General features: G+C 34.9%; 1 protein-coding gene and 1 long non-coding RNA gene across 2 annotated transcripts; both read right to left on the bottom strand.

Moving 5' to 3' along the window:
- Positions 1–416: 416 nt before the first annotated feature.
- On the bottom strand, positions 417–4,240 carry LOC130733442 (uncharacterized). Its single transcript, XM_057585616.1, has 3 exons — positions 3,948–4,240; positions 1,779–3,080; positions 417–866 (listed from the first exon to the last, which is right to left on the bottom strand). The coding sequence occupies exons 1-3, from the start codon at positions 4,128–4,130 to the stop codon at positions 639–641; spliced, it is 1,713 nt and encodes a 570-aa protein (XP_057441599.1). The 5' UTR covers positions 4,131–4,240; the 3' UTR covers positions 417–638.
- A 1,876-nt stretch (positions 4,241–6,116) lies between these two features.
- On the bottom strand, positions 6,117–8,711 carry LOC130733443 (uncharacterized). Its single transcript, XR_009017470.1, has 2 exons — positions 8,205–8,711; positions 6,117–6,818 (listed from the first exon to the last, which is right to left on the bottom strand). It is a non-coding gene; the product is annotated as an uncharacterized LOC130733443 (long non-coding RNA).
- Between the last annotated feature and the right edge of the window lie 771 nt (positions 8,712–9,482).

Consider the following 9,482-nt stretch of genomic DNA (forward strand, 5'->3'; position numbering starts at 1 on the left):
CTATATGTAGGAAACTCAGAAAATACACAGCATGCAAGTGTCTGACAGCATTGACAACACTTGTCATTTGAATTATAATGAGTCATGATGAGATTTTGTACTAAATCATTCCCTTAACTCCAGCGTTTTTGTCCTTTTTGGTCGCTAAAAAAGAAAATCGGTCTTATCAAAATATGGTGTTTAGACTTATCAAAATTTTGCTTATATAAAGGAAGAAAAAATGGCATAATAGTTTTGCTTCTTCAATCACTGGTTTAATTATTTGCACAACAATGAACAAACCCACTTGCAGATGGTTCAATAATTCTATTAACCAAATCTTACAGAAGAATTGTGATGTAAAAAGGTATCTGAAATACACATTTACCATAGAGAAGTGGAAGAACATGTCAAATCATAGTTTTGTACATGTGGAATGACAAGATCAACAACAATTTCATATATATGGTTACCACAGTACAACATTCAGCTCCACAATCTATCTTCCTGTTTCTTTTAATTTATATGTATTACACCTTAATGCAATATTTCACAAGTTCCTCTCCAGAAACAACAACAACAACAAGGATCTTAATACATCCGAATTTTTTATTCACAAGTTCCTCTCCAGCAACAATAAGGGTCTTAACACATGAGAATTAACTTTTTTGATGAACAGCAACCTGGTGTATATCCATATCCTTCAGCATCACTGAACGTCCACAAGAATCACAGGGGGCTGTCCTAGACCCACAAACGCTCTCATGCTCAGACAATCCTCTCATTCTGTCACGGATCTCCATGGCAGAACTTCCAGCTTGAACCATGTCACCACAAAACCTGCATGAAATTAGCCGCAAGGGGCAAACTGAAGCTTGGTGTTCCACCTGCAAAATGGTGTCAAAATCCCCTTTTCAGAAAACCAGATTCTTAGTAATTTGCACTTCTTTCATGTGAATTCAGATTGCTAAATTGTGCATTTCTTTTTATTGGCTTTGGCATTAATTGCATTCTCAATGGAAGATTAAATTAACCAACAATAGCAAGACCACATTTGTTAATACAGATTTGTTAATATAGATCATAAACTTAAATTAAATGGTATGTCAATTCAAAACAAAAGGCATATTAAAATTTTTCAGGTCCCTTGCATTCGGTATATTAGGAAATAAAAGACACATTTCAGGATTCTCCATTTGTCCCTCAATAGTTTCAAGGAACACATGGTGATGGTTTGAAAGAAATCTTTTTGCTTTGAAGTTCAAAGAATCACTAACTACTACCCAGTCACTAAATTATTAATCAATGAAACTGCGGAATATTTAGAAAAGGCTTCCAACTAGGAGGAGGGTCCATCATGTCTGTTGGCTAACTTTGAAAAGAAAAAAAAGAACAAACTTACATATGTCTTGTATAAATCCCCAAAAGAATTTTTTCTATCAAAGCTATGTACAACATTTTCAATTGGAAACTGCAAGTAACTGTTTATTGCCTGCTCAAAATCAAATTACGCTTGCATGTCTTGGCCAAATGTAAATCAGGAGAAACATAATGGCAACCTAAAGAAGTTTAGTGAACTAAGAGTACATTCTCCTTTCGTTAAAACCACGACATCTAACATGTATGGTTATTTTTTCACTGTTTTAATTTCTTTTTTTAAAAAGAGAAACCTGTCAAATTAATAGCACTAAATGTCAAAGAACTACGTATTGCACGACTACCAAAAATTAGCGCAAATCACATAGAAAGACAGAAAACTAACAGGGCAATACAAAAGTAACAGGGGACGCGCTACTTACCATTTGCTCTTTCTCAAGGATTATTCCACAAGGGCAGCGTAGTGGCTCATGAAAAACTTTCATGTGCTTTTCCAATTCTACCTGCTGGAAAGCTTGTCCACACCTGTCACAGTGGATGTGGTTCTTCGACTCCTCAATCCTTAGAACAACTCCACATCCTACATGCTGACAGACAATATTATGCCTGACACAGTAAGCTTCATGCAGTGCAATCGTCCTGGTGGGTATGTAATGCTTGCAATTCCTACATTTTTCTGTATCCGTTTCCGTAGATGAAATGGAAGATGATGTTTGCTGACCCAATTTTTGGTCGAGATTATCCTGGATCATGACTGATAGTTTGTACTTAGCAATTCCCCTAAAGCCAAATATACCTACGCTGTACGTCTCAGCACTTAAGTTTTTATCTTTGGAACTAAGAATCAAAGTCTTTGATCCAATATCATGTGAAGACCACTCATGCTGGTGTCGTGTAGGAAATATGAGAGGATGTCTAGAAATGAAAAGATCAGTATCTCCCCCATCTGTCTCTGATTCTAATTTTAGCTCAATACTAGAACTTCCAGTAGAGATTTTCTCCCAAGTGCCATTGTCTATTGAAAATTTGTAATACACAAACTTCCCTTCCTCTACTGTTCCAATTTGTGGCATACCAAATACAATTGGAATTAAAACATGCTGATCTGTCTTTTCTAAGGATGTATCAGAATCAACTATGTCAACTTCAATATCTGTTTCTAACACAGATACACTTGTAGAAGGTTTTAAATCAAGCACCCTTAATTTGTAGGCAAGTTCTCCATAATTTACTGTTAATATGTCACCTTGAGAAAGAGTAGCATGCTGTCGAAGACTTGTTTCGAGAATAGCCTTATGATTTGGCAAATCAGAAAATCCTGCTCTTTCAGGTTGAAGTTTTGCATATGTTCCTTTGGGAAGCCAAACATAACGAACTTCCACTAACGGAGAGTTCACAGAGACTTCAGAAAATAAGTTGTTCCATACATGAGGAGGAAGACCCACTGAACCTTCATCTGCAGTGAATTCCAAAACTCCTGAATGGGTGGTCCCCTGTTTCTCTTTGTGAGCTCCTTCAATGCCTGAAGCGCCTTCAACATGAACCAACGACAGCTGAAAGTACATGGGTCCCTTATCAAGAGCACCGTTATCAGACAAGTCTGTGAAGCAAGAAGGAGGCAGTTTGATCTTATCTCCACTGCCTTGAAAAGGTACAGCTTCTAGTAAACGATAAAACACAATTCCTCTCCCCGCAATTAGGCTTTCTTGCATCTGTTGTTCAGCCTGAATTAAGCAGGTAAATGAAGGGAACCATACATTTAGTATTGTAACAATAAAAGCCTAGGCATAAAAAGTTGTGTGGAAGGTATGGTAAACAATTGCATATGTAGATTGGCAAGTTTATCTTCATCAGTAGAGTGATTTAATAATACAATACTAAATTCCAAATTCAATATCATAAAAGGTAAAAAAAAATGGAAAATAAAAAGCAGGTTGGAAATATTGCAATTGATTGTTACGGATAAAAACCATTCATGAACCTACATTTAAAAGTTCAGGCTATGTTTGGTTAACTGATGGCAACATTGCAAACAGAAGTTGCCAGAAAAGTAAATGAAAGTTCAAGCTATACACTCAACTGGTATTCAAACACCCCTTCTTTTTGGGTGATGGTTAATTGACATATGGTATTCAATACTCTTAAGAGAAATCACCAATCATTCAAAAGTTCAATGCTTGAACCACTGCCCTATTATTCCAGCTAAATTACATCGTGGCACACACGTCCCCGAGGGTTAGCTCAAGTGGTAAGAGCGACATAAGGGTCGGGTGAGATGAAGGGTGAAGGGTCCCGGAAACCCTGAGAAGCGACTAATTTACTAACATTACTAACAACTAACATTTACCTATAAAAAAAACATCATGGCACACGAAAAGGGTTAGAAAAATTCAACATAATCAATTTCACGTTTCAGATTTTCCAAGCCTACCCCATTAATGTTTTTCTACAAAGTTGGAATCTTTACAAGTTAAACATCTTTTACCCTCAACAAATTTCTATAGGGCAATCATCAATGCGAAGAAACCCAATGATCCAGTAAGAAGAAAACGAAATAACATAATGAAAAAGAGGGGAAAGGGGGTTGGTACCTTGAGTTGGGCTTCAGCGGCATCAATACGACGAGATCTTTGAGCAGCTTCGATGGCTTCCCTTTGCTTCCGAGCGTCTTCTTTGGCTTTTCTTTCCTTCTGCTGTATCAATCTTGCTTTCTCTTTCCTCTCTTTCTGCTCTTTCTCTAGCTTCTCTCTCGCTCTTCTCAGTTCAAAATCCATCTCTCTGAATCTGTGTCTCTCTGGATTGGTGGTGAGTTCGTGTGGATTAAGAAAAGGAGGAGTTATGATCTGTGAATGAAGAAAACTATGAAACGATTTCGAATGAAGAGGTGTTTCTTTCTACTTTCCTTATAATGTTGTTGTTGTTTTTTGGTCAAAATTGTTGGCTTTTTTGTTCTAGATAGTTCTGGGCCTTTCTTCTGGGGCCCACTAGCCCAATGGAGGCCCAATGGGATCTGGATTTTTTAAACCACAAAATGGGTATTGTTTCAGGTTCTAAAATTTGTGATGTATGATGATAGGGTTTACCCCAATAGAGATAAGGTAAGCCCTAAATTCTATCCCAAGGTTGAAGAATTTGTGATGTTTTAATGAACAATATTACAACAAGATCTTATTCTAGGAAGGGGGGATTAGATGTTGTTGGCAGCGATGTAGGTGTAAGAAGATTTTTCCAACCATTTGATGTGAATCATCACTTTAAAAGATTGAGTTTAAACTTTGATCAATTTTGAGTGATCATGGTGGAGATTATTTATGTTTTTTTATTTTATTTTATTTACACATTTATGTATAAACTAGTACTTTTATTTTTATTTTTGTTTTTTGTGTGTTTTTTTTAAGAAATTTTATGGATTAAAATAACTAAATTTGTTTAGATCCAAGAATTCCTAAATTTCCTTTAAGAAAAGAATTCATAAATTTTTTTTTTTTGGTAGTGATTCGTTTTTATTAGGTAAAATAGTTGATCGAAAACACAAATATGATAGTATTAATAATATTAAATTTTTTATTTAGTGATTAACTAATATCAACTAAACACTAACTAATATGATGAATGTAAAATTTTGCAAATGACATATTAATAATTTAAAATTAGTAATATGAAAATTTAAATATTATTTAGAAAATTAATATGAAAATAAAAAAACTAATTCACTAAATTTTAACAGATGACATATCATAAAAACAAATTTTGAATGAGCAGAGGATTGAAATCGTCAAATAGAATTTGAAGGGGAAGGGACAGTGAGAAGATTATTTTTTACATCGATATTGTATTTAATATCAAAACCACCACCATCAACTTTTTTGGATTAATATTAATACTAATAATTATTTAATTATTCATTCTAGAAATCAACACTAATTACGTGTGTCCATTTAAATCTGTAACTGATATGTATTTGATATTAACTATGATCCTATGAACAAATTTTTTTGAAAGTGAAAGGTTAGTCTGATGTTTATTTGACATTCATATCAAATTGAATGTTCAAACTCCTACCTCTAATTGTTAAAGATTATTTTGGCGAGTAATTTTTGAATCTATAAAAATTTAATGTTAAAACATCCACCTCTAATTGATCATGTCTTATAGAATTTAATAACTGAAAATTTTATTTTATTTCAAACATGAAAGACAAATAGTTGTAGGTGAAAGGGTTAATGATTTTTTTTTTAGCATTGATATTATAGAGTGCAAAGGCTCAAACACTATATTAATTTATAATAAGAACATATGGAGTACTATAAAGTCATACTTAAATACCATGTTAAAGGATTTAAATTTGTAACTGTTATATAATTATTGATGCTTATGCGCCTTTATTATCATTAGTATGACTCACTCAAGTCCCACAAAAATCATGTGCTTTTTTAATTCCCTAATTAATATTAATTCATAATAAGTAACTACTACTAAATTATATATAAACACATTTAAATGACACAATTGGAGAGGAAAAAGTTTTTTTTGCAGTTGAGCCAATTAATTTAGTATTAAGACCGGTAATATCGATGTGCAATTTAAAAAATACAATTGTAAAGATTGTAAAGGTAGCTCTAGGAGCATAAGCATGAATTTCAACCCACATTTAAGTGAATAAGTCTCACATCGCTTTTACCTCCCAACTTTCATCCTCCCTTAGCATTTGTATATGTTTTTCCATCCCGCACACATCAAATGACAGACTTGGTCCTATCTATCCAACTAATGGAGACACATACTCACCAATCTCATTAGGCAGCATGGATGTTCTCATAACAATAAGATACAACATGTACTCTAATAACAATTTTCTTCCTTCTCTAAAACTTAAACCCCTTTCGCTATATGTTTCCTCTTCACATGAGACAGGGTTATAACATAGATATGTTGCAATATGCCATAGAAGAATGCTTTTCAGAACTTTGTCACCCCTACGAACACAAAATCTCTTCTTCCGTGATGACCTTTATCTTATTTATAAAGTGCTGAAAGATAATTCCCTCCAGATCAGGAGTAACAATCTTGCGGTTACTGCCATTGTGCTTATACTTCTCATAAGACTGCCAAACACCTTTAATAAATGGAGAAAGACAATAGTACTTGCATGCTTTCCTTTCAAATCCCTTTATGTAGCTGAGGCCAACCTCGAATCATTGTTTTCTAGCTTTCAATAAGTGTACTTATACTGGTGTAGCCGTGTAGGTCATACAAACATTTTCTAATATACACTAAGATGTCAAAAACTCAAAATAGCAATAAAAATGTTGTTTTCTGCAACATTTCAATAATAATGCCTCTTTTATTTAATACTAATTCAGTAGTTAGAGATAGTGTTGCTGACCTCCAAGTGATTGATCAGATGAGAACAATCTCAACCTAAAGGCCCCACATATATTTCCCCGCTTGAAGAAAAGTACCTGTGATATCAAAATATAGAAGCATAGCCTTGAGATATGAATTAAAATGCTACAATAGCAGCAAAAGAGAAACAAAATTACAGTTGCAAATGGCTAAACGAAGAAATCAAAATGATTCAGTTCACAAAATAGGCATAAGAGCAACTAATGGAAGAGTTCCAAGGATGCTGCAAAAGTTTTTGAGCTTGCTCAACTTCGCTCTTGGAATTGGCTGAAAGCTAGCTCCAAAAACTTTCACTTTTTCTTTTTATGAATGGATTGCTGAACCTGAATACTGTCTGAAAATCTATAGCTGTGCTTTTGTGCTGTTTTGTTAATTCAGGGGATCATTTTGCTGCACCTATAAGCTTGCGTGCTGCAGCAGATTTTGTGAGATGGTGGACCTTCTTGCTAAGCTGAAGTAGGCGCTGTTTGAGCTTGGAAGGGGCTGTCTTTTCTGAATTAGACAGAGGCATTGGCTTTGTCTTTTGGCTGTTTTATTATGTTTCTTTTTTCTTTTTTCTTTTTTCCTAGCAGTAGTAACAGATTGTTATGTTCTTCTCTTATTTTTTCCTTTTTTTCTTCCCTTTCCCCTGTATTTTCTCCACTCTTTGTACAGGGTTGGGGTACTCCTAGTACCCCCATATATTCAATTTTACTTATAAAAAAAAACTAATGGAAGAGTTGCACATGCTCACTTAAAGTAGAAGAATTGCGCAGCTCTCCAAATGCCTATTCAACATACAGAAGGGAAAACAAAAGACAATCAATGGTGGTGAAACTAAGGGAAAAAAACCAAAGAACGAAAGGAGTAGAAATGAAACGGTAAGAACAATCTATGGTAGTAAAAAAACAAAACCAAAGAAAGGAAGGGAGTAGAAACGAAACGATAAGAACAAACCATGGAAGACTTGCACATGATCACCGAAAGTAGAAGAATTTTGTACGGGTGCCACCAATCATTCAAACACAAATAAACTAATAAACCAATCTATATACAAATTTTAAAAAATAGGATACTGATCAGAAACATATATACCCAAACAAATAGGAGTTTGCTTTGCGATATTCCACATGCATAGTCTAAGTCAGCATTCACATTATGGCTGTAGTTTCCATAGTAAGAAGAGTATCATCATAACAAAACATTAATTCAATCAGATTGAACATATAGAAAGAATTCAACTACATCAATGAAGATAGTTGTAGGGGCATTCTCGTTCCCATCTGCAACAAATTCGTTTCCAGTTTTGTTTCCTTTTAGAATCCGGTCACTTAATATATGATCAACCCATGTTAAATATGATGAATGAATCAAACTATGAAAGGGAAAATTGAACAAAAAGTAAGGAAGAAAGCTCAATAAAAATAGAAATAAAAATAAAGAACAGAAAATGGGTACAGAACCTATATATCCTGATGGAGAGATCCACACATGGATCTTGTCCATGGACTGCCAGGAGATGAAAGCTCTCAATCCCAACCTAAGAAGAACTGGGAATGGGAAAGGAAATGGAGTGCTTTCCATACCTTCTTTAACAATGAACTCTTTCAAACACTTGGAATAATGAAGGATAAGAACGCGTGCATCACTTGGAATGGAGATGGGAAAAAGGAAGCGGTAGCAGCGATGGTTCGACTGAGGAAGAAGTAATGGTGGTATATGGAAGAAAGAAAATCAAACTGAGGAAAACGTTACACAGGAGGAAGTAATTCACCGACGAACAGACAAAATGAACGAACGCTAACGGAAAAATGAGGATAAAACGTTTCACAGGTCGTTCGTTTCAGAAGGGCAAAAGCCAACCCATGGTAGATGCAATCAACGGCCTGACCCAATCTAACAGAAATAAATAGCATTTTTACACAAATGTCCATGCTAAAAATTAGATGGTAGTGCATTGAATTGTTGAATTCTAAATTTGCCCTCTAGGCGGCAGAAACTCTGCTTTTATATATATTATAGATAGATTATAGATAGATAGATTATAGATAGATAGATAGATTATAGATAGATAGATAGATATAGATAGATAGATTTATTACTTATCATTTTATATTATTAATTATGAGGAGGACTCCATTTACTCCAGCAGTAAGTTAAAAAACCTAGTCCAAATCTCGACCCTTATTTTTTACTATGAATTAACGGCTGGGATTTATGCTTGGAAACTGTCACGTGAGGTCGTGACTCACCCACTTCCTTGCTCGTTCTTCTTCTGCTTCTTCCTAAGCTGCAACAGACAACTTGTCGGCGCATACGCGAGCTTCAAACACGGATCCATCGATGCCAGCGGCGAGACGTGGTACGATGAGGTGGTGCCCGTGGAAGAGATCTCTAGCGCTGGATTCGGTTCTCTAGGCCGTGGCCAGAATTTGAATTTTGGGTGGGTTGACCTGGGAAGGAAGCAGCAATCTGTTAAAAGATGGAACATTTATTCTGCAAAATTATTGAAGGACATGGAATTGAATAGAGATGTATCAATTTGGTTTCTCTTAATTTTTTTTTTTTCTATTTCAGGGCCCTGTAATTCAACAAAATCGAGGGATTGAATTGTTGATTTTCTCAAAGCAATGGTTTAATTCAACAACCAGCCCATGATTGAAATTCAACTGTTTTTGTATGATTTTAAGGGATAAAGATATAGTTGAGATGTAGGTGTCGTTGCCCTTGTTACTGCTCTG

Source organism: Lotus japonicus, chromosome 1, assembly GCF_012489685.1.
Source record: "Lotus japonicus ecotype B-129 chromosome 1, LjGifu_v1.2".
NCBI lineage: Eukaryota > Viridiplantae > Streptophyta > Magnoliopsida > Fabales > Fabaceae > Lotus > Lotus japonicus.

Coding starts and splice junctions, on each gene's coding strand:
- LOC130733442 (XM_057585616.1), bottom strand. CDS start 4,130: ATGGATTTTGAACTGAGAAGAGCGAGAGAGAAGCTAGAGAAAGAGCAG. Junction 3,081..3,947: donor CCGCTGAAGCCCAACTCAAG/GTACCAACCCCC, acceptor TGCTTAATTCAG/GCTGAACAACAGATGCAAGA. Junction 867..1,778: donor TCCTTGAGAAAGAGCAAATG/GTAAGTAGCGCG, acceptor ACCATTTTGCAG/GTGGAACACCAAGCTTCAGT.